The sequence below is a fragment of the Phalacrocorax aristotelis genome, chromosome 26, assembly GCF_949628215.1.
Source record: "Phalacrocorax aristotelis chromosome 26, bGulAri2.1, whole genome shotgun sequence".
In the NCBI taxonomy this organism is placed as follows: Eukaryota; Metazoa; Chordata; class Aves; order Suliformes; family Phalacrocoracidae; genus Phalacrocorax; species Phalacrocorax aristotelis.
In genome coordinates, this window is record NC_134301.1 from 3,077,522 (window position 1) to 3,101,478 (window position 23,957).

The 23,957-nt window shown below is 64.8% G+C and overlaps 2 protein-coding genes across 4 annotated transcripts in view; one reads left to right on the forward strand and one right to left on the reverse strand.

Annotated features, from left to right (window-relative positions):
• Window positions 1-6: 6 nt before the first annotated feature.
• On the reverse strand, window positions 7-13,337 carry STAT6 (signal transducer and activator of transcription 6). Its single transcript, XM_075075657.1, is given in 25 exon segments — window positions 7-274; window positions 276-353; window positions 422-568; window positions 833-913; window positions 1,027-1,048; window positions 1,051-1,130; window positions 1,262-1,346; window positions 1,349-1,386; window positions 1,704-1,773; window positions 1,996-2,142; window positions 2,261-2,397; window positions 2,513-2,607; window positions 2,685-2,891; window positions 3,086-3,178; window positions 3,355-3,477; window positions 3,639-3,726; window positions 3,806-3,994; window positions 4,099-4,230; window positions 4,375-4,523; window positions 4,717-4,778; window positions 4,927-5,044; window positions 5,130-5,213; window positions 7,128-7,266; window positions 8,325-8,455; window positions 13,212-13,337. Coding segments are annotated over 24 exon segments (2,595 nt in total). The 5' UTR covers window positions 8,441-8,455; window positions 13,212-13,337; the 3' UTR covers window positions 7-159.
• A 3,614-nt stretch (window positions 13,338-16,951) lies between these two features.
• LRP1 (LDL receptor related protein 1) overlaps window positions 16,952-23,957 on the forward strand; it is a 92,699-nt gene continuing 85,693 nt past the window's right edge. For all 3 annotated transcript variants that reach the window (XM_075075848.1, XM_075075850.1, XM_075075851.1), the window contains exon 1: window positions 16,952-17,149. In XM_075075848.1, the coding sequence (XP_074931949.1) occupies window positions 17,077-17,149 (73 nt within the window). In that variant the 5' untranslated portion in view covers window positions 16,952-17,076. The remainder of the gene's footprint in view (window positions 17,150-23,957) is intronic.

The window sequence follows — 23,957 nt, forward strand, 5'->3', positions numbered from 1 at the left end:
GGTGTTACCCAAAGTGCTACCCCCCTCCCCCCGGAAAATCTCCCCCTCCCCTGCCAGAGTTTCCACCCCAGCACAAGTCGAATCAAGTCCAGAGCCCAGACGTGCCTGGGGGGGTGGGTCACAGTCCGACACATCCCCCCCAGCAGCCCCACGGCCTCCTCACACCTGCCCTGGCCGGATGCTGTCATCCCACCGAGACTCTCCCAGCCCCCAGCAAGAGGCATTGGGGCTGGGGTACCCGCTGCGCTGCAAGGGGGCGTGAAGGGGGGCACAGCGCAGGGCCCTCCAGGGACATCTCCTGCAGGAACTGGTCGAATTCTGAGCTGGGCGGCAGGTCCATGCTGGGCGGCATCCTGGGGAGAGAGGTGGTGGGGTGACTCACAGCAGCGCCCCCACCCCCCTGCTGACCCCCCATGCTTACCACCTTGGGGAGCTCTGCAGGGGCGGGTCCACCATCGTTGTGAATGGGGCCAGTTCGGGCATCTCCTCGTCCTGCGGCTCCGGCGAGGGGCCCCCGGACAGCAGCTGCGTGGCCTCCCCTGTCATGTACTGGTTGGGCATGAAGGGCCTGGGGGACAAAGAACGTTGGGGCTGAGGTAGGCCATGGGGTACCTTCCTGCCCCTAGGGTTCTTGCTAGCCCCAAGGCATAGGGGGGAAGGGCTTGTCTGGTGGGCTGGGGTCTCCCGGTAGGGAGCAGCAGTAGTGCAGAGCACTGGGACCACTGCTCAGCTGGGGAAGGTCCCTCCAGGCCTGCTTGCCCTGGGGCTGCAGGCAGTTGGAAGAAGCAGGGGCAGGGCAGGGTGCCCCTCTCAGCCGTCCACCAGGTCTTACAAGGGGTTCCTGAAGGCAAGGTCTTGGCAGCGGGGCAGTGCAGGGTCCATGACCAGGGACGGTGAGAGCATTGGTGATGTGCTGCAAGAAGAGGAGCAGGATCACTCAGAGGTGAGGGAGAACACACCTGCTCCGTGCCTGGGGGCAGTCAGGGGCCAACCCTGCCCCCTGCCCTGAACTGGCACCACTCCTACCTGAGGAAGGAGGACCCGAGGTGTCGGAGACCATCATGTTGACGTTGCTCTCACCTGCAGGGTAACCTGTGGGGACAGGCTGGGGACAGAAGGGAGCAGGGGGGCTGCAAGCACAGACACAGGGGGTTAGCATTCAAGGGTGTTCACCACAACCCCGTCCCACCCCAGCACATGCCCCAGCAGAGCAGGTCTGCCTCTGCCCAGGGCACGGACAGGCACAGAGCTGGGCACTCACCAGATGGGGCTGAGCACCGACTGCAGGCTCTCCGCACGCAGCTCCGGCTGCAGCACGGGCAAGCTGAACATCTGAGCCTGGGGGCCTCAGGAGGACCCCCCGCAGTACTCTGGGGCTGCTGGTCCCTGCAAAAGTGCATCATCCCCATCAGCACAGGCAGGACACATGCACTGCAAGGTCCAGCATCCAAAGAGGCACACGTGCAAGTCAGTGCTTGCACTTGCAGACATGCTCCACTGCAGCTCGGGATACCCACGGGGGATTCCTTGCTCACGAGCACATTGCTATTTCACCTGGCCAGAAATCCCCCCACTCGGCAGGATGTGCGGGTCAGCCTGGTGAGGTCTGCGCAAGCCCTGGCCCAGTGCAGCTTGGCCCCACAGAGGGCAGCACCTGTGCACACACCTCTGGCACAGCCACAGCCTCGCAAGCACACACCCACCTTTCGCTTTCCACTGTCATCTTGATGGCGGTGGAGACGTAGCCCCGGCCATCCTTGCCCATCTGCTCTTCTGCTCAGAAAGGAGAAGCATCCATGAACCACCACCCCAGCACAGGGCCATGCCATGCCAACCCTCTTTGCCAGTACTGGCCACCCCTGCAAGCTGAGGGGCCAGCAGGACCCAGGTGGCTCCCCAACCCCTCTTCCCTCCAAAAGCCCCCTGCTTCTCCCCTCAACATTGCTGGGGCGGCAGACGTGAAGCCAGGGCCCATCTCTGCTCCCACCCACTCACTGTTGTAGTGACTCCCGAATGCCTGGTCCTTGGGGGTGTTGGGGTAGAGGTTGCGGAGCTGTCCCAGATCACGGATGCGGTCGCCAAGGGACCGGATGGACAGGTCCTTGGCAGAGAAGGGCTGGATGTTCTCCACCTGGCTGGACCCTGTGCGGAGACACGGTATGGGTTCCATCACCTGGTCCCCATAATGCCCGACATCCCCAGGCCATGTCAACACCTCCCCTTCACAGTACCGAGGGCAGCTGCTGTCCCCCCATCTCACCATCCTTGCCCCGGATGACGTGAGCAATAGTGACACCCCCGATCTCTGAGTCACTGAAGCGGAGCAGGAAGGTCCCATCAGGCTCTGTGCTCAGGAGCTTGCAGACATACTGCTTGCTGATGAAGCCGATGATCAGCCTACAGGGATGGACTGATGGAGTGGGCCACCACCAGGGCAGAGGCGTGGGGCTAGGACTCCCCAGATCTGGCCCCAGAGCAGCTGTGAAAACCTGCTTGGTCCCTGGACACCCACCTGTCTGACCAGTAACTTTTGAGGCATCTCTTGGTGAGGTCGAGGACTCCATCAAACCACTGCCAGAAGGTGAATCCCCGACCAGGCAGGATCTCCTGGGACAGAGAGAGGGGTGTGAGGCACCCCAGGGCTACGCACACCCCTGCCCACCCTGGCCAGCCCTCCCAGTAACCTTGTTGAACTGAGCCCAGGAGACGCTGCGGCTCTGGAAGTCCTCAGGGCTGGCACTATGGTCGTTAAAGATCTTTTGGGCCAGGAAGAAGTAGTGCTCCTTGAGAAGCCCCTTGGTGGTCTGCACCTCCGCCATGAACTTCAGGTTCAGCGTATCACACATCTTCTCCCAGGGCACCCGCTCGGCCACCACAAAGGGCACCCGGTCCTGCAGCAGGGCCGGATGGCATCAGGAGAGCGGCTCACCCACTGCCCCATCCCATCCCACCGCATCCTGCCCACATGTCAGGGTTTCTGTGTCAGCCTGCCAGCCATTCCCACCCCAGAGCCGGACCCTGCCCTGGCATCCCAGCAGCTCCTTTCCTCGCCCTGTAGCCCTTCCCTCTGGCTTGTGGCACTCACAATCTCAGAGAAGGCATTATCCCACAGCACAGTTGCTTTGGCGTTATTGTCCTGGTTCCCATGGACGATGACCACGATGGGCAGAGACAGGACCTGGGGGCAGAGAGTGGCCCCCCCTCAGCTCCGAGGCCATCCCGAGTGAAGCGGGGCTGGCTGCCCTGGGCCTGTCTCATGGTCTCTGCACTGAGCTCTCTGGGACAAGGCCTGGGTGTCCCATGGGGAAAGGCTCAGCGCTGCCCAGCCCCATCCTGTGGGCCAGTGGCCGGTACCTGGAGGTGGATGGAGAGGTTGCTGGGGGTCAGGGCCACGTTGGTGCTGAATAGGACGGCACACTTCTCCTCTGTCACTGACTCGGACCCCTTCCGCTCGCAGCGCTTGATCTTCTTCAGCAGCTAGGGAGGGGGAGAGCTAAGTGTCACACCTGGACAAGCACTGGCCTTGGGACCCCCAGCCCACCCTCCTCGATGGCCCTCCCCTGGGGCTTCCCAGCATGCCGGTGGAGCCCACAGCCCAGCCCGCAGCCCCCATATGGCCCCTTGCTGGTGGCACTCACCACGTTCTTGAAGTTGGCACAGCAGGTCCCACTGGTGGGGTTGGTCTCCAGGGCCACCACATTATGCATGATCTCCCCCGTGCTCTCACTGGGCAGAGGAGGGGATCAGGGGGAGCACGGCAGCACAGCAGCCCCCTCACCCCTGTGCTGGCCATTGAGCCGCTCACCTGAGGGTGTTACTGTAGGCGCTAAGTGCCAGCTCCCGTGCCTGCTTCTCTGTCACCATGTCAGCACGCACCATGTAGGGCTTGGCTGATGCCTTCAGTAGCTGAGGGCCCAGCAGGAACCGGACGCTTGCCTGGAACTTGGTCTGTGTCTTCAGCACCTGCGGGGGCTGCTTCTCCACCAGGAAGGAGCTGGGAGATGGGGAGACAATGGCACCTGGCACAATACCCCAGCCAGCTCTGCCACCAACCGCTGCGCCTCTCTCCTCTGCCACCACAATCCCCCCACCCATTACCTCTTGACCAGGCTGGATAACACCTCGTTGAACCGCTCCAGGAGCCGGGGCAACAGCTCAGCCCCCAGCTCTGCGCTTGCCACCATCACCTGCTGGTGCAGCTGGAAGTAAACCTCGACCAGGCTCTCACACCTGCCGAGGGAACCACAGCAAAAGGGGCACCCTCAACCAAAGCAGAGTGGGACCACCACTCTCCCAGAGCCCCTCCAGCCAGTGGCCTCCCTGCTCCCAGGAGGGTTGCTCTGGGTCCCCCGTCTCTGCTCCATGCCGCCTCACCTCTTTTGCAGCGGAGCTAGGTTCTCCTCAAAGAGTGCCCCGTTCCCGGCCAGCTGCTGTTGCCTCTTCCAGATTTGGATCCTCTTCAGCACCTGCTGCTTGGCCACCTCCAGCTCTTTCATGGCCTCCAGAATCAGGGTGGGCAGCTCCTGGGGGACAGCACCGGCCATGGGGCTCTGCATTGCACTGTCCCCCCTACAGAAACCCGCAGCCCTACCCCAACACCCTCTAGGGACCGAGACCCCCAGCTCTGCACTGCCTCACTGCCCCAGAGCTGCTTTGCACCTTCCCTGACAGGCAGGGCTGCCAGTTTTCCCTCTGGTGCCCCAGACCCCCACTCACACTCTCTGGCAATTTTCCTTCTGTCTTCAGCTGCAGGTCCGGCACATTCCGCTGCTGAGAGGCTGCAGAGGAAGGACAGGGGTGGCCCCATTAGCACAGGGAGGTGGCGTCTGCATTGCACTGCCCAGCACCCTGGGGGTCACACCACCTTCCCTGCGACCCATGGCAGACCCACACCAAGCAGAGACCAGTCCTGCCCCAGCCCCTCACCTGTGGGGCCATCCCGCAGCGCCTGGATTTCACGGACACGGTGCTGTAGCCGCTGCAACCCCAGGCTGAACTTGAGCTCCTCCTGCCGCCGGTGGAAGCTGAGGGGCAGGTGGCGGTCCTGGGCAGAGCAGAGCAGGGTGAGCGGGGCCCAGAGCTGGCCCCATGCCTCGGGGCACCCCGGGAGGGGGTCAGGGACCACGCACCCTCTTGAGCACGGCGGCCTTCTCACCCTCCAGGATCGCTTTCAGTACGGCCACCAGCCGCAGCGGGTCTCGCCGGTAGGCATTCTGCCAGGGAGCCAAGCCCAGGGCGTTAGTGGGGCAGGACACACACACCCCAGCCCCAGCCCCCTCCCCTGCCATTCATGCATTTCAGGCCCCTTCCCACACTAACGGTGCTAAGTCAGGCCGTGGCATTTCTTGACCCAAAGCATGGGACAGACCACAACTCGCCACTGTTCTGACACAGCTGATTTCCAGCTTTAAAACCACTTTAAACTCTGCATAAAAAACCCAATATGAATCAACTTCAAATTAAAAAAAAAAAAACCAAAACAAAGCAAAAGCTCTATTGCTGCAAGCATCTCCTTGAAATCTGCCAGCCTGACACGTGGTGAAGATTCTCCCAGCTGCCCTGGCTTGGGTGGATCAATGCTTTCCACCGAAAACAGGGAGAGGAATTTCCCTGCTGGCTCCAGCTCCCTGCGCCCCATGCCAGCTCCTCTGGCCTTCGTGCATTTCCCAAATTAGCTACTTCCCAAAACAGCAGCAGAGCGCAATGGCAAACCACCAGACGGCGTGCTCAGCGGCTTCCCGCGGTGGCTGGAAGGCAGCTCCACCACCGACCCCCTCAGACCTCCTGCGTCTGCCCCACATCCTGACGCAGCACTGGCAGCCCCACGCCAGCACTGGGGCTCTGCCGAGGCACACCCTGCCAGCCCCACGGTTCAGAGGACAAAAGGCCCAGGTTTGGTTTCCCACCAGCCAGTTTCCCACCCCTCTGCCCCCAGCTGCTTCCCTGGCCCTGTGTTTACCCATCTCGTGGGAGAGCACCCAGCTCCCACCGCCCGCATGGCAGCACCAATAGCCAGTGCTTCCACTACCCTCTGCAGAGAGCGGTCCCTGCCTCCCGGCCAGGCTCAGAAACAGCAAGGAGCTTGGGAGAAATGAGGGTTGACTGTTACGGGATGAGGAACAGCGGGAGGAAGGAACATGGGAGGCTGGCTCTTCTTGAGCATTTTATATAAAAAAAGTAAACTGAAACATCTGCACATTTTCCTACAATTTCAGAACAGTCTTGTTTTGGAAAGTTACCCTGTTCCCCAGAAGTTATGACTAAAGCTGACCCCTTCCCAAGTGTTGCATATTAAAAATGTCTGTTACCAAAAAAGCAGGGCTTTCAACCAGAACGGGGCTCTGGGAGCAAGCACCACTCAGCCCTTAGGTTAAGAACTTCGCTGGCAGGAGAGAGAGAGTACAGGGGCTAAATCTGCAATCACAGAGGGTGAAAGAGAGACAGAGAGCAATTCAAACAGACCTTGATAAAGAGAAACAGCCCAGAAAAAGAAACCCAGCACGCACACACAGCAGGAGGAAACGCAGCACAACACATGGCAAGAGGAAGGAGAAATCAAACGCTCAAGCAGAAAATGGGGAACATCTGGCGAGGTGGCTGCCCGGGTGCTGGCAGACAGGGGTGAGCGGAGCCGTGGGCCATTGGGGGCCAATGCACTCGGCCGGGTCCCCATGGGGTCAGGGTCTGGCTGGGCCCCAAGAGGACGTGGCCATGAGGGGCAGCTCCCTGGGAACCACCAGGTACTGAAGGGGCTGCAGAAATGCAGCAGCGAGGGAGAGCTGGAAAGTCCAGTATGTGGGGGGAGCCAAGGGAAACAGCGATCATGGCCATGACAGCCTGAGTGCTGCTGCGAGTTGGGGGTCAGCCCTGGGACACAAACAAACCCCCTCCATCTCCCTGAAGTGCCCTGAAAACCCCAGTCACTGAGTCCGCACAAGCTCGCTGCTCACAGATGGTGCTGGCCTTGAAACAGGTGTCAAGGGGGGACCTGCTCATAGCATCAGCCCCTTCGAGCGGTGCTTGAACCAGCAAATCCAAAACATAAAATAATCAGGTCTTCCTTGGCAGCCCGCCGTGATCCCCGTGCGACACGGCCCCGAGGGTCCCCATGCCCAGCCCCCACGCACCTCGATGCTGCTGACTTGCTGGAGGATCTGGCACTGCTGCCCATCACTGCTGGCAGCGCTGCGGAGCTTCTCCAGCATGGCCGAGAGCATCCCACCAGCCATGCTTGTGCAGAAGGCATCTGAGCCATTGATGAACTCCCTGGAGGGGGTAAAGGGTTGGGTAGACAGGCATGAATCCTCCATCCTCCCCTGTACAACCCTGAACCCCATGCTAGCCCCAGGGAAGGGGACATCTGCCTTCCTGCCCTCCTGCTCTGTTACCCAGTGCTGGCTGGATTTGTGGGGGAAATTTGATATGTGAACAAGGGCAAACTGTGCTCTGAGCAGAATGAGGCAATTCCCCAGAGAGGAGGTGACCTCCTGAAACCTCTCCCACACGGACACCCAGCTGCTGCATGTCCGCCCCAACTCCACCATGCCTCATCCCTGCATCATGACCCTCACCGCTGCACCTCGGCCTGCCGCAACGCAGCCTTGTGTGCTGCTTCTGAGACCTGGCACGGCTGCTGCCCCACGAGGCAGGAGGACGTGCCAGGGGGGCTTTCCTGAGCCCTGGTCGTTGCATCACACAAAGAAGCAGCTCCTTGGAAAGCCTGGGTGAGCCCATAACAGAGATAATTAGTCATTGCTGTTACTATTTCCTAGGCACAAAAAGGAGACTCTGGCCAGGCTGTGCCCATGGTTGCTGCCACTGCAAACACAGAATCACAGCAGTCCAGACCCTGTGGGCACTAATAGACCCTGACCAGCTTCACCCAGATGGCTGCACTCTCTGCTCACGGGTCCAGGAGCTCCATTTGTGTCCAGTTCGGGGTCCTGGGACCTTTCCTAGGCTATGCTGCAAGCATGCCTGCCTCTCCCCTGGCCCTGCCTGCAGTCCCCTCTCCTGGATGAGCCCCTCAGACCAACACTATGGTGCTGCGTCTGGCCCCATCCCCTTCTCCTCCTGACCAGACACCCTGTGCAGACCCCAGCCTCCTCACCCTCCTCACCTGGGGCCGTGGATGGGGCCCATCACCAGCACCTTCCTCTGCCCATACATTCAGACCTGATGGTCAGGTGCTGCCCAGGCTGGGCACCCCCGGCTCAGCTCAGCCCCCCAGGGCCAGCTGGTCCCACACACTGCCCAGGCTGATCACAGGTGCATGGGGAGCTGTGCCAGGGCAGGGCAGAGCCCACAGGCACCAGGGGACTCACCAGGGCTGGTTCTCCAGCCAGTCGGCCAGCAGACAGCGCAGGCTGCGGGGAAATTCTGTGAAGAGGCCGCTGAACTCCTCTGGTGGCATGTGGGAGATGATGCTCCAGAGGGACATCTTGGGAACAGTCACCTGTGGAGAAATAGGAGAGGGGACATGAGCGGGGAGCAGGGCAGCCTGGGCACCACGGGCAGCTGCAAAGCCCAGTGCTGTGGCTCCAGTGCCCCAGAGCCCCAAGCCCTCTGCCCGGCTCTGCTGGGGCGAGCACCAACAGCTCCTACGGGAGTGTGGGCGAGAGCTACCACCCATCTCTCTGCTGTCTGAACCTGCTGCTCGGCAGGGCTAGGTCTGCTGGGGAGGAGGAGGAGGAGGAAGCCTAATCCAGGATTGGCCTCTTGGGCAATCCTGGGCAGGCAGACAGCCCACTCATGCCTCAGTTTCCTGCATCTCCGGGGAATCCCTGCATGTCCTGCTGTGGGTGATGCACAAGGACACGTGGAAGGACAGGCAAGTGCTGCTGGTCTTGGCGCAGGAGAGATGGGAGAGTCACCGGGAGCAGGAAAAGTGTGAGACCTCAGATGTTGGTGAGAATGCTCTGCTAGGGTGGTCTCAGTGAGCCAGTCTGGCTGCTCCCAAAACCTCCCCAGCCACCCCACAAGGAAGGCACCTTCCCGTGCATGCCCCAGCTGCCCCCCAGAAACGGTGGGCTCCAGAGCTCATGGAAAGCAAGAGGATGACTGGAGTGAGGCGCTAGGTGGGAAACTCTACAGGGAAGGCCTGGTCTGGGGCGTCACAGCCCAGCCTGGACCGCGGGTTCCCCACCAACCCCCAGGCTGGGCATTGCAACCCTGACAGTCCCTCCCTCTGCCCAGCCCCAGCCCCCCAGCAGTGACTGCAGCCTGCCCATGCCATGCCTCTTCCTGACAGCTCATCCCCTTCCTCCCCTCTGCCCGCCACACTCACACCCTCCAGCCCCCGCTGGGAGCCTGCTCCCCTCCCAGTGGCCCTCAGGGCCCAGCAGGAGGAGGGGGTCACTGCACCGCCCGGCCCAGACGCACCTCCCTGCCGGCTCCCCCGGACCCGGCTGGGGCAGAAGCCGAATCCTGCGGTGGGGTGCGAGGCGCCAGCAGCTCACTGCCCAGATGTGGGGCCAGGGCAGGGCAGCGTGGGGCCTGGGCGCCTTCGGGACCCTGGCCAGCCCGTCCGCCCAGGGCTGGCTTCCCGTCTCCGAAAGCAAACAGCCGAGCAGGGAGTCACGTCACGTGTCCTCGCGGGCAGCGCGTTCCCCGCAGGTCTTGGCTGCGCTGCAAGAGCCAAGGCGCAGGGTGGAGGTGGAGCTGCTAGAGACTTTGAGAAACCATGCGAGGGGAAGGAAGCCAGCGTCACTAGGGCAACATCGCAGAGAGCGCAAAACAACCGCGGCGCAGGCCTGCGCTCAGCCGGCCGCCAGCCCAGCTCCGGCCACCCCCATGCCATCCCGTCGGGAAGAGGGGCCACACCCAGGGCCGAGAGCAGTGCCACAGCTCCTGGGGTGCTCCGCTTCCTGCGGGAGCCAGGCGACGTGGCGGGACCAGCCCCCCCAGGCAGCCCTGGCAGAGTCCCACGTGCCACCCCAAGGAGGAACCACAGCGGACCGAGGCACGACCCCAGGGCAAGCCAAGCCTGGCGCTTCCAGGAACATGTTTGCTTTCAACTCTGCTCGGTTGGCCAGAGCAAACAGATCCCAATGATTTACTGCAGCACAAAGCCCGAGGGCTGAGTTTACTCTGGAGGGGTCAATGCACGGTGGGAAATGCACCCAGCAACAGCTGGGAGCGTTGCCCCGCTCTCTGCATGGCCCTGGTGAGATCATAGCTGCTGGCATACAGGGAATCAACACAGGAGGGAAAAACAGCCTCTCATTCTGTGATCCTCAAGATGTAATCCCCATCCTCCTCCCCCCGTTAAAACCTGTATTTCTGCTTAGCCCTTGGAGGCAGCTGCTGGCTAGTAAGCGGCAACCCAGAACGTAAGCTGGGCATGCCTGAATTTGCTAAGAGTCTTCAGGAGATGCTGCACTCCTCCTCCCTGGCTCTCAGCTCCCTGCCAGCTCAGGGGACAACGGCCCAGAGGAGGGTGACAGGCCCATCCCCTCCTGGCATCAGTCACAGCAGCTCCTTCAGCCCAGCCACGCCACGTTTCCTTCCTGTCCTAACCAATTTCCATGTTTTCCTCCTCTGCTCCTTCTGCAGAACAGCCTTTCTTGGCAAGATGCAGCCACCACAACAATACCCCAGCTGGGGACGTGCTGCACCGAGGTTTCCCTGAGAGCGGCCCGCGTGCCCAGCCCCAGCTTCCTGCACCCTCACAGAATCAGACCACGCGGGGTTTGCTCCCTCAGCACCCCACAGCGCTAGGGAGAAGGAAGCTGGGCAGCAAGTGGGGACAGAGACCCAGGCCGGGCGATGGAGCTGCCCCTCCTGCGGGGACCTTTGCCCTGGGACAGCCTGGGAAAAGCATCTCAGTGGTGCCAGGTGAGGCACAGCTCCCGGCTCCGCACCGCCCAGCACAACATACCTATGCCCACCGCAGACGCATCCACTGCGATGCACCCCGAAGTCTCCCGCTGGCCCAGTTGATGCAGGGCATGTACACCCAAGGAAGCACCCCAGGGTGGATGCTCCCACGGCAGCAAGCGCTGCACTCCCCCCCACCGAGCAAGGGGCCAGGCCTGCCCGGCACAGGAGACAGCAGCAGGGAAGCGAGACCCAGCCGGGAAAGCTGGGGTTGAAGGCCTGAGCAGTAGTGGGGCCCCCATGGGGCAGGGCTGCCTCACGCTTGGGCTGTGAGCTGCCACCTGGGGAAACCCCACAGCTGCAAGGCACCTCCGGCTTGATGGCGGGGCAGGATATGGCGCCCGGGGAGGGGGAGCAGCCACCCGGGGTGTGCCCTGTGGCCCCCTGCCTGCTCCCCCTTCCCAAGCCTCCTCAGCATAGCTGCTTTCACTTCCTCCTCCTCCCGAGGGGCTGCTTCACTTCTGCCCCAGGGCCGGGGGTCCCCTGGGCTGAGAGGTCAGGCAGAGCCCGGGTGCAGTGGGGGCTTGGTGGCCCCCATGCTCCCAGCACGGGATTTCTGCTTACTCATCAGGCAATGGGAAACCAAGACCACATCCCAGAAGCGAGACCTGCCGTACATGTCACAGCTGTTATTAACCACTAGCACTTCCTGGCAGCAGACCGCAGCCCCCTACTCTTGGGGCTACCTCTCCCCCTGGGACTGGGGGACTGGGACTGCGAGGGACCCCACTCCTGGCCAGCTCCCCTCTGCCCTTGGCGATTTCTCAGCCCAGTACCAGAGGCTGGTGGAGGAAGGAGCTGGGGCTGGCAGCTTGTGCGCACACACATCCCTCTGCACCCTCCTCGTCCTCCCAGGCACTGAGCAGATATTTCCCCGGGGTTTTCTCAGGGACAGATACTCAGAAGTTTTCCAGTGCTTGACACTCAGGACAGCTGGGCTCTGCTCTAGCTTCGTCCCCATGGGGATGCAGCCCAAAAGACCTCGCTGCCCCTTGCTGTGGCTCCGTTTCCCTGGGGTGCTGGGGAGGCCACCACTGTTGGTGTTACCCAACCAAGGCCAAGGCAAGGGCACGGGACCACCGCCCCAGCTGGTGGGATGCTGGTAACAGCACCGCAGGGAGGACACTGTGGAGCCCGCATGGTGGCAGGGGTTGGCCACAGCCCACTGCTCTCAGGCAGTGAAAGCTATTCTGATTCAGAGGAAGAGGAGCAGGGCCTTCCCCAGCTGACCCAGCCCCAGCATGACTCACAGCACGGGGAGTCCAGGCTGGATCCAGCCCCCAGTTCCCACCCCAGGGGCTCACTGCTGCAGGATCCCACCTGTGGGGACTGGGGGGCCTGGCACGGTCCACCACAGCCCCCGCCGGGCGCTTTTGCTTTGCCCCACACACCCTTTGCCCCAAGACAGCAGGGTGCCAGCAACTGCATCCACTTGGCAAACGGGTGCTTTGGACTTTGGGGCTGGCAGCCCTGCCGAGTGCCTGGCCAGCCATAGACCGGGCTGCGCCTCCACCTGCACGGCCAACAGGAGCCTGGACGGCTGCCAGCGGCGCGGGCACCTGCCTCGGCTCCGCCGTGCCCAGCCCGGGGGCTCTGCAGGCCCCTTCGCCGTCCCGCCCCAAAACGCCCCAGCGAGGGCACGTCCCGGCCAGCGCCGGGGCCGGACAGTCGCTCCGCTCCCCTCCCGAGACCCCAGCTCATCTGCCGGGGGATTCGCCACGCTGCCTGGAGCCCTGCCCGCGGCCGGAGCCCTGCGGCTGCAGGAGATGCCTGCCGGGCAGCCCCCGCCCCCAGCAGCCCCCCTCCCCGGCGGGCAGCGAGCCGCCCCATCCCGCTGCCGGGCCCGGAGCGGCGGGGATGGGGCCGGGAGCGCCGGGGAGTCCCCCTGCCCACCGGCACGGCCACGGCCACGGCCACGGCCGCGGCCCCGGCCCCCTCCGGCCCGCCCCCCCCCCCCCGCCCCCGCCTGGGTCTGCTATGGGCCTGCGCCTGCCCGGTGTCCCGCGGCCGCCCCGGCCCCGGCCCATGACCGGCACCCGAGCACCCTCCCCGCGGGCGGGCGGCGGCGGCGCGACCGCGGAGACCAAGGCAGCCGAGAGACCGCCCCCGGGGGCTGCCGGGGCCGGAGCACCGCGCCGGCAGTCGCGTCGCCCCCTCGGGCCCGGCCGCCGCCCTCCGGAGAGCGGCACCGGCCCCGCCCGAGGCCCAGCCCGGCCGCCCTCCTCGGGGCCCGGGGCGGGAGGTGCCGGACGGCGGAAGGGGCCCCGGCCCCCGCTCCGGGAGCCGCCCCGGCCGCGCCGCCCGCGCCCCCACCCTGCCCACGGCGCCGTTACCTGGCGGGAGCCGCCGCTCGCGAGGGGCGGCCGGGCCGGGCCGGGCCGGGCCGCGCGGCCCCTCACTCCATGGCGGCGGCGGCGGGCGCGGCCGTGCCGGCTCCCGCGGCTGCCCCGCTCCGGCGGAAAGCGCCGAGCGCCAGGAAGGGGGAGGAGACGCGCGGGCGGCGGGTGCGCGCGGGGGGGGCGCCGGCACCGGACCGGCCTCGGCGGCTCCCCGGGACCCGGCCGCGGCCCCACAAGCGCCCCGGCCCGGCCCGCCCCGCTGCCGGGCTGCGGCTCCCACGGGCCTTCCCAGCCCCACGCGTGACGCCCGGTCCCGCGCCCGCCCCGGAGCGGCCCTCGCCCACCCTCTCATGCCCCCATGCCTGCCCGTACCCCTCCCCAGCCCTGCCTGCCCCCTATCCATCCACTTCCCCCCCCCCCCCATACCTGACACCTACCACCGGCCCCGCTCCTGACCTACATCGCCGCCTCCCGGGCCTGCCCCGCGGCTGGGCTCCACCGCCTTGCCGCTCCTCCACGCCTGCCTCTCGTCCCCAGGGACAGCCGCGGGGACGCTCCCGGGCCGGGCACCCCAGCCCCGTGGTCCTGCGTGTCCCTTCGCTGAGGAGCATGTGCCAGGCATCCCTAGCCCCGTGGAGCGGGGGCCGGGCCGGTGGTACCCGTACCCCACGGTCTGAGGTCTGAGCCCGTGTCCCCTTCCTGGGCTTCGTCCCCACGGCCGGTCCCGCGGAGTGCCCCCACCCTGCCTGCGCTCGGCCCGAGGACGCGAGCGGGGTCCCGGGAGGAGGGTGCACGGGGGGCCGCGCTGCGTGGGGACGGGTGCTCACTGCGTGAGGGGTCACATTTCACGGGGGGGGGTTCGTTGCACGGGGGGTACACACGCGGGGTCCGCACGGGGCCCGTTGCTCGCCCCGGCGTGCTCCTGAGGCTCCTCCGACACCCCCCACCGGAGCGGCGCGGGGCCGCACCGGGCAGGGCCACATCGGAGCCGCCAGGGGGCGCTGCCGCCCCGCCGGTGCCACTGGGGCGGGGCGGGGGCTGCGGGGGCCGGCCTTGGGGCGGTGGAGCCCCGGGGCGTGCAGCGCCGGGATCGGGTCCCCGCGATCCCCCCCACCGCTCCTCACGCCGCGGCGCCTGCGAAGCCTCCGTGCCTGTGGCCGTCACGAGCATGAGCCGTGTGCGAGGCCGCGGGCCTCCACCCGAGAGCGCTGCGCCCATGGCCACGGTGTCACCCCGCCTCGCTTGTGCCTGGCCCCGTACCCTTCGCACCGGGGTGCCCCGGGAGGCCGGACCGCCCCCCCCGGTGCGAGGCGGATCCGGCCCCAGGCAGCCCTGTCATGCCCCTGGCACGGGGCTCGGTCCGGGGCTGATCAGCACCCCCAGAGGAGCGCGGCCGCCCGGGGCCCGGGAAAGGGCATCCAGGCCCTGCTCAGCGCCCCCCAATCCCGGTTCAGGGCAGCATCTGGGTGGCCCCATCACAGGCGTCCCTCCACCCATTGCTCCAGCTGCAGGGGCTGGGGACTGCAGTGGGACCAGGTCCAGCAGCATGTTCGCCCAGAAGCAACTTTGCAGCGGGACCCTCGATGGCTGACTGGTGGCGGGAAAGGGGGATCTCGGGGCACCCGGTGTTGGCATCCCCCTCCTCAGCCACCCACGTCAGCAGTGAGACCCCTGCAAGGCTCTGGGGGTGGGAGGGGCAGCAACGGCCTTTGGCCTGCCAGCTTTGGGGGGCCATGAGGTGCACTGCCCTGGGGGGCAGTAGAGCCTGACAATGTCTGCACAGCACGGGGTGCGTGGGGAGGGGGCTGCCTGGAGCCACCCGGGTGGGTGCAGGCCAGGGGCCATGCGTAGGAGGAATCTTGGCGAGTGCAGGGCCGCAGCCATCCCAATTCTCTCTGCTCCGCAGGGCTTGCGCAACCCCCAGGGCCCCTGGTGTGGGAGGGGGACAGGGACAGAGCAGCCCTTCGGACCCCCCCTCCCTGTGCTCCCCGGGGCATCCCCTGCCTGTGCCCCTTCTGCAGGGGCAGCTTCACAGGAACATCTGGACCTTCCTCCCAAGTATCTGGTGCAGCAGGAGCCTGAAACAGCCCTCCCTCTCCCCTCTCAGCCAGCTACCTCTGGGCTGCTCCCCCCCTCCCCTCCCCTTCCCGCTAGCACTGCTGCCTCACCGGGATGGGGCTGGGGCAGGCATGTGATGTCATTGTTTTAACAGATGACATCACCTGGGGGGGTTGCAGGCAGCTGCCTGATGATGGGTGCCTGCACCGCTCCCCATCTCCCCTGCTCAGCACCCAGCCTCAGCCCCTTGCAGGCAGTGGCATGGCAGGCAGGGTGCTGCGGCAGATGAATGACATCACAGCTCTGCTCTGATGTCAGGGCTGTGGCTCTGAGATCATAGGCACAGCTGTGGTGGCAGGGCAGCAACTGGGGTCTCTCCTGGGGTGGCAGAGGGGAACTGGCCCCATGGGGACCCACTGCCGGAGGAGGGACAGGGTGGTCAGGGGCAGGCTGGCAGCCAGCTTGGCCCGGGGAGGGGTCCGGGCTGCCAGACCCTTGCCCGGCCAGCAGCCCCCCTGCAGCTTCGGTCCTGCCTGGGGCCCTGGAGCCAGCTGGATCCTAGGACCTTCTAAAATGTCGCAATTATTGGCAGCGTAGCTCCAGCGCCGACCAGCCAAAAACGCAGATTACGTAGACGGAGACTCATTACCAAACAGCCGAGGCAGGGAGAGACGTTCCCTGCAGAGAAAAAGATGCTTTGGTGAGACGAGAGAACTGAGGTTGTTTTTTGGGAACGGAGCTGCTGGCCGGGGCCGGCGGCGCTCTGCCGACACCCCGCGGTGGGCTCGTGGGGCAGAGCCGGGTGCCGCCGGCCCATCGCCGGTGGCGAGTGTGGGCGACCAGCTCTGCCCTGAGAGCTGAGGTCGGGCAAGCGAATCCCAGCGCCGCGGCTGAGCCCTGCGCCCGGCCCTGCCCGCCGCGGGACCCCGCGGAGGGGGGGGTCTGCGCCCCCTCCCCCGGCCCGGAGCTCTGCTCCCTCCCGCAGGGACGCCCTGGGGACGGCGGGGGTCCCGCTGCTCGGGGACGCTGGTGGGCCCCTTCCTCCGCAGAAGGACCCCTGGGTGCTGCCCCGGGGGCCGATCCTGCTCCCCACGGGGTCTCTGGGGAACTGCCGGGTGCAGGCGAAGCGGGGCTGCTGGCCCGGCCCCGCCGCCCGCGGGTCCCGCTGCTCTCCCGTCCGGCAGCCGCCCGTCCTCCGTCCCGTTTGATCCCGGCGGCGTCTCCAGGCTGGCGCGGGGGGGAGCTGGCTGCGGGGACCCTGGGGGCACGGCCAGAAGCCGGGCACCACGCGTGGGCGCGGGACCCGCGGTGCCGCGGGCAGCCCCTGCCACTGCCGGCCCCGCGCCTGCCCGTCCCTGCCCCTGCCCCTGCCCACGCCCGCCCCGGGCCCGGCCGGGGGGCGCAGCGCCGCCACCGCATGCGCATGCGCACCGCGCGGCTGCCGCGTAGGACCCCCCCCCCTCCGCGCGGGCGCCCCCCCCCCCCCCCCACCGGCGGCTCGAGCCCGGTGACGTCAGGCGGGCGGCGGCGCGCGCTCCATCCATCTCTCCGCGGCGGCGGCGGCGCGCGCAGCCCCCCGCCCCCGCCCCGCCGCCGCCGCCGCCGCCGCCGCCCAGCCCGGAGGGTCCGCCCGCCCCGCCCCGTCCCCTCCCGTCCCCTCCCGTCCCGTCCCGTCCCTCCCCCGCCCGCCCCCGCCCGCGCCCCCTCCCTCCGCGGATGTCGGTGCGCGGGCCCGGGACGCGCCGCCCCGCGGGCAGCACGGCGTGAGGAGCCGCCGCCGAGCCGCCGCCGAGCCGCCGGCATGGGGCCGCTGCTGCCCCTCGCCGGGTGCCTGCTGGCCCTGCTGGCCGCGCCCGCCGCCCGCGCCCTCGAAGGTGAGTGCGGAGCCACGCGGGGTGGGGGCGGCGGGGGCCGGTCCCGGTTCTCCCCCCCCCTTGCGGGGAGCTGGTGCGGGAACACGCGGCGGGGGGAGCGCCGCAGCTGCGCGGCCCCGCGGCTGCTGTCGGGGGCGCGGGGACGGAGGCACCCGGGCTCCGGCGGGGCCGCGGCGCTGGGCCGGGCAGGGGAGGGGGCGGCAGGCGCCGCGCGTCCCCCGCCGCGGCGGGCAGCGCCGCCGTGACAAAGCAGAGCGGGCGCAGCTCGGCCCCGCCGCGCCGCGGGGGGGGCACCGGGAGCGGGTTCGGGTGGCGCGTCCTACCCCGCCGCCGCGCCGCGATGGGAAGATGCGGCCCCCTGGCCCCCCGCAGCCGCGGGTGGCCGCTCTCTCTCTCTCCCCGTTTTCTTCCTCTTTGCCAGCTTCTGGTGACTTTCAGCCCACCCGCCATCCCATTTTCCTCTGGAACCCGAAGTTGTCCCTGCAGCCAGGCTGGAAAGTTGGACCTCGGCACTGCGGCCGGAGCCTGGGCCGGGGGTCCCTGGGGGCCGGGGTCCCCCTGCTCCCCAGGGACAGCCGTGACAGCCCGGCCTCACCCTGCGCTCCCACTCTTGCGTAACTGGGGCCGCATCTCCTGGAGCTGCCATAGCCCCACTGCGGAGTTTGGCCATGGCCGGTCTGGTTGCATTGGGAAAATGTTTACCCAGCGATGGGGCTGTCTGTCTGTCCAGCCTTCCGTGCCAGCCGCTTTTTTCCAAGCTGCGCACGTCTCGTTCCCTGCTCTTATTGATCTATTCAGTAAATACTTTAGCGAGCTCGTCAGCTCAATGGCCGGGCTTTTGAATGTGCAAGGGGCCGCTCTTGGCAGTGGGAGTGTGTTTAGGAGCTGGCAGCCCAACGAGCCGGGAACCGGCGGTGGAGAAGTTCCTTGCAATGCCTGGGTGTGTGGGATAGAGAGCTGTTTTTCCCTTTAAAAGCGTAGATATGGGGGTTCTGAGCTGGCTCTCTCAGCATTTCTCTTATGGATTCCCTCTGTCCAGATGGGAACGGCCTGGTGAACGTGAGAGACTGGAGCAATTGATCGGCGAGGGTTTTTTTGGGAAGGGTTTTCTGTCCCCTTTCTTTGCCCCCCTTGGAGCAAACCAGGCGAAGCCACTGGCGTTTGGTGTCGTGGCAGTGCCTGACCTGTCTCCAGGTCAGAGGGACGGAGGGGTTCGGGCGAATGCCAGATCCCCGCTCCAGATTAGCATCTGGGGCTGCAGGAGGCTGGAGCCTGTGGTTTCTATCCCTCCAGCCCCTCCTCGCCCTGCTGCAGGTCCAGGCGCTTAATTAGCATCCCTTGAAGGGAGGTGGCAGAGGCAGAACATCTCCTGGCACCCCGCAGCCACCCCCGCTCAGCTGACACCCGCGTGGTGGTTAGTGCAGGGTTGATTGACCTGCTGGCACTGATTTGGTGGGCTTGGAAGTGCAGGCGATGGTTAACGGCTGAGCCTGCTGGGGTCACCTGCTCCTTCCGTGCTCCTGAGAACTCCAGGTCTCGGAGGCATCGTCCCTGCTCGATGGTGGCTCCAAGCAGCCGGCAGATCCAGAAGTTCATGGGGGCGGGAGGGACAGGCATCACTCATTGCATAAGCTGCGTTGCCTTTGGAAACGAGGCTGCAGAATGGTGATGTGCTGGGGGGAAGTTCCTCCATCCTCTGCTCCACCCCGTGAGCTGGAGTGGGGCAAAAGCCAGTGCAGAGTTGCCCCCTCCTTCCGGCGGCATGCTCCCCTCCCGAGGTGCTCCCCTTGGGGGTGAGGTGCCGTTCCAGCCCCATGGAGCCTTGGGCAGCCCAGTGGGGCAAGGGGTCCTCTGGAGAGCTGGGGAAAGGATCTGTGCAAGTCTGTGGTCAGGAGGATGCAGAGGGGACTCTCAAAGCCCCCCCACCCTGGCTGGGGTGCAGCTAGGCTGGCTGGGAAGCAGAAGGTGGTACCTTGGTGACACCCGAGCTGGTGCCTTGGCCCCAGCGCTCCTGGCCGGGCTCTGGTTTCCCTGGCTCCAGGTCTCCCGCTGCCTGAGCCTGCTGCGGGCAGGGGCCTGCTCAGTGCAGTGGGGTTCCAGGGGAACCACGGCAGAGCTGGTGTTGCCCGGGTGCTGCTGGGAGTGGGGTGCAGGGTCCCTGTCCTTGTCCAGAGACCCAGCTCCCCACACCCTCTGCCTCACTTTGCAGCTCTGGAAGCTGTTCATTTGTTCCTGGCTTTGGCTGCAGGAGAAGGGGGAGGCAAAGTCCAGCCAGTGGGGCAGGTGGCAGGCAGGGAAGCTCTTCCAGGGGGACAGAGGGCACTGATGCGTGGCTCCTGTCTGCCAGAGCTCCTCTGCCGCTTGCTGGGTGGTGTGGAGCTTCCTGGGGTCCTGCTGCCTCGGCAGGCAGAGCTGGGGAACCTTTGGGAGAGGAGTGAGGGCAGGTGGGGATTGCCCTGCTTCTGTTTTGGAAGTACCTCTGCTTAAGGGTGTCTGCGGTGTAGCACTTCCCTCTCACTGCCTTGGTGGTCTGCCACATCTCGTGCGTGCGAGGGGAGCGCGTGCATCCACGTGTGCACGTGTGTGCAGGCGCTGTTTTCCTGAGCACGCGTGGACATGCCCAGAGCCGCGCTGGGTTCAGCAGAGGTGAAGAGAGGAGTGTTTCGGGGCTGCTGGGAGGAGAAGTCAGGAGCTGTCAGAGGGGCTGCCACGGGGATTGGGACTGACAACGGGCACCAGCTGGGGGCTCCTCTGTGCAATGGCAGGGGGGAAGGGTGCCTGCGATCCCTGTGTGGAGTGTCCTGTCAAGACCCTCTGCTCTGCAGAGCTTGGAGTTCCCGGGAGCCCTGTGGGGCTCTGCCCCTGCATGGGAGGTGCTGTGCTGTGGGATGATGGTGTGCCCTGGTGCTGCTGCAGTCTCTGGAGGAGAGGGCTGGGCTCTGGTCCCCGTCCCACGTGCTCCCTGTCTGGTGACATGCACTGATGTCGAGAGGATGGGGCAGCGGTGGAGCATCCCTGGCAAAGCCTGGCAGTGCTGCCTGTTTTAGGGTGAAACCGAGGCATTGCCTTCTCACTGCTTACAAAGCTGTTTCGAGGCACTGTGGGTGGTGCGGAGGTGGGAACAGCTGTGGCATTCCCCTCATCTTTGGTGTCTCAGCCCCACCATTTGCCCTTCATCTTCTCTCTGAGCCATTTCCGTGAGCTCTGTGTGAGCTTGCGAACTGGAATGGAGCAGGGGCTGATTGCACCCTCCAGCTGGTGATACTTTTCCTCCAGTGTTGAGTACCAGTTGGGCTGATGGGGAGCAAAACTGTACTGGTCCTCCCTGTTTCTCAAAGGCCCTGGCCCCTGGGGTCTACTCTTCCAGAGGAGCTGACCCCACTTTGTCATTCATTTGTTCCTCTTTGCCACCACCCCATACTCGATCCATGGCTGCCCGGTGCGGCTGGCTCCCCGGCGGCGCAGGGCTGGCGGGTATGCCGGCTGGCATGGGCTTAGCTCTGCTGCACGCAGCATCCCCGTCTCCTCACAAAAACAGCAGGATCACAGCAGAAGAGATGAGTTAAGGGAAAACCTCTGTAAAGCAGCTGCTACATGGAGGGGGGACCCAGAAACGCAGTCCTTGAGTCTGCTGGGGTGGGACAGGGTGGTGACACGAGCAGCTTTGAGGCAGGAGGGTTGGCCCAAAAAACCATCCTCCCACTGTCTGGGATGAGGGTGTTTTGGAAAGGGCCACGTGCAGGTTGAGCTCAGCCCCTGTCCTTCCCCATCTAGGAGGGCACTAGGGGGACCTTGCTGCCGCTCAAGGGCTGCGGTAGCGTCCTGGTTATCTCTTGGTGTTTGCTGTGGTGTAGCGGGCTGAGAACGGGGAGGGTGATTTAGGATGGGGTAGGGAGAGGATGAGGTGCCCTTTGGGCAGAGACCAGGAGCACCGTTACTGTCTGTAGAGGTGACCGTGGCAGCCGGGTGGGGATGTTGGGCATGCGGAGGTCTGCAGAGCACTCACGTGCACCGTGGACTGCCTGGTGCCGCGCTTCTGCCAGCAGGTTATTGCGCGGCTCGTTCCTGTGCAGCGGCAGCGCGAGCAGCCAGTGGTGGAGAGGAGAGGGCTGCTCTCGCTGTCAGGTGGATCCTGCTGGCAAGGTCTCGCCACCATCTCGTGAGCGCTGGGGAAGCTCTGCGGGGAGCGGGGCTGCCTGCGTGCTCCTGCAGCCCCCCTTCCAGATGCCTTCCCATGGGAATGGGTGCCCGCAGCTGGGGGTTTTGCTGCCCCGTGTGGCACCAATGCCTGTGAGGCAGGAGGAGCTGAGCCCGTGCCTGTGACCACCCACAGCACTCTGGGATTTTGTCTGTGCCTTTGAGATGACTTCCCATGCTCCCTGTGGATGGCCTTTTAGTGAGACCCTGGCCCCAAATTGCCTCTCCTAAATGGCTTAGGGAGCATGTGCTTCTGCAAGTGCCCCTTGTCCTGGGAAGGGGGTGCAAGGGGGTGCTTCCCAAAACCGTGGGGCCGCCCAGGGCGTTGAGGTCAGGGCTGGGCCCTTGGGAGTCATCGAGCGCCCAGGGTGGGACAGGCTGTGCCGCGGTCCTGCTGAGTCAGCACGATCAGCATGGTGGTAACCAGCGGGCAGGACCGCACCTCTGTCATGGAGCAATAGGTTCCTCTTCCAGGCGCTGAAATGATTTCAGTTCCCAGATCCATGTCGAGCACCTTCTTTGTGCCAGCCCTGCAGATGAAATCCTTGCTCTGTGCCCCTGAGACCCCCTGGCTGACCCACGACCCTACTCGGGGGCTGCGCCTCTCCGAGAGCCGCCTGCCTGCCTGCAAACGCCTTGGCCAAGCGTGAAGTTGTTCTCTCCCAGCTCATCCCAGCAAGTGGTGGGGCTCAGCTGAATTACCAACATGAATCCAGTGATCCCAGAGTTGGGAAATGGGATCCCTGGAGATGGTGCCGGCTCCGGGTCGCGGTGGTGTGCAGTTGACTCAGCTGGCGAGCGGTGGATGCGTCTGCCCGTTTCCTTCCTGTGGTCCCTGTTTTGCCAGGCAGACAAGACTCCCCTTGTGCTTGGACTGAATTTTATCTCTGTCACCTCCCGGAGAGCGTGTCTGGCTCTGTTCCCATGGACATCCCCCTCTGTGCCGAGAGGCTCGGCCCTCAACCGGGAGCTGCGGGCTGGTGTCCCTCCGGCAGCCTGTCCCCCTTTGCCATTGCTGCTCCCCAGGATCCTGCTGCGTCCTTTAAACGAAGCAGCCTCTGTTACCCAGGGAAGGGGGATTGAGGGGTGCATTTCTGGGCCCCGCCTGCATTGTGGCCATGCAGAGGAGAGGTGGCAGAGGCCACCGAGCCCTGTTTTGCTCTGGGGAGCAGCCAGCACCATTGGTGCTGGATCAAGTGCTCTGCACGCGGGGCGGCGGTGGTCTCATCTCAGGGGGTGCAGAGCGTGCCTGCTGTACCCCATGTGGGACCCCGTGGGTGGCTGGGGAGGCCAGCAGCACCTGGGCTGGAGGTGGCACATGCTGAGGCCTCGCCGAGCGCCTGGGGAGGTTTTGCATCCGGTGCCGCCTTCCGCTGGCTCGCCCAAACAGCGTCAGCTCCGTCCACGCTGCAGCGTGTTGTCAAAGGGGTGCATTTTCCACTCCTTTGGATTTTGCAAGCCAGTGCAAGACCAACTCAAGCTATTTACAGACCAGGTTTTGCTGTTGACTTAACTTTTCAGTCACTTCCATTTAATGTACCTTGGCAGGCTGACCTGCCAGCGGCAAGCAGCAGCAGCGGCAAATATTTTCAGCATTTTCTAATGCGGCTCAAACTTCTTGTTTTCTTCACTCCATGCCTCTTATTTTAAGAAGTAAAAGTGCTGGGTGAGCTGTGAGGACTGTTTTGCTGGATGTTATGTTATTCTGTTGTGCGAGGTTGCTTCCCCCAACACAGTCCAGCCATTTCTAGGGCTAAATATAGACTCACAATGTCCTTTCTTAGCCACGGGAATGGAGCAGACTAGAGCTGCCATCATGCAGATGCTTTACAGGATCAGAGGTGGTCCCAGCACTGCTCAAAGCGAAGGGCTTGTGGGGTTGGCAACTGAAATGTTGGATAATGACCTTGCTGGCACCTTGGAGCTTCTCTGGTGGGACCGTGCTCAAGGTGCCGCCAAGGGGAGGGATGGGAAGAGCAGCCTGAGCTCCAGGGAGTGTCAGCCTGCAGGGAAGGTGAGAGCAGGTCTGTAACGTCCAAAACGTGTGGACTGAGGCATTAGTAGGAATTGCGGATAGCTGGGAGGGAGTCTAATTGAGTTGGAAGTTGCATCTTTAATTGAGTGGACTAATTAGCCTCTTGCAAGATGTTGTTTTTCCAAATGAGACCGTGGCAAGGATGGGCAGGCGATGACGGTTGCATCCTGGTGCACGAGCCATTGAAGGGTGAGGGGAACCGCAAGCGTTCAGTTCGCTTGGTAAATAACAGGGGTTGCTGGCATGGGGGGCCGAGGGAAGTAATTGCTGCTTTTAGACTTGCTGCTGGACTTGGGGTTTTGGTGTCCATCCCTTGGTGACCGAACTGAGGAGGAGGATTTCAGCCCGGGGGGACGAAGGCTTTCTGAGCCATCCTGCTGCTGCTCCTCTGCCCAGGCCTTGCTGGGGGTGGCTGGGTTTTGTTTTGCTGTGGGCTGCCAGGCAAATTGTTATTTTAATCTGCTGAGAGCTTTGAAACGCATCAATCTAGTCCATTTACTTAAGATGGTGCAGCTCTTTGTTTGCAGGCACCGCTGCAGCCGTCTGAGGCCCGAGCACTTGCTGGGTCCCGGATTC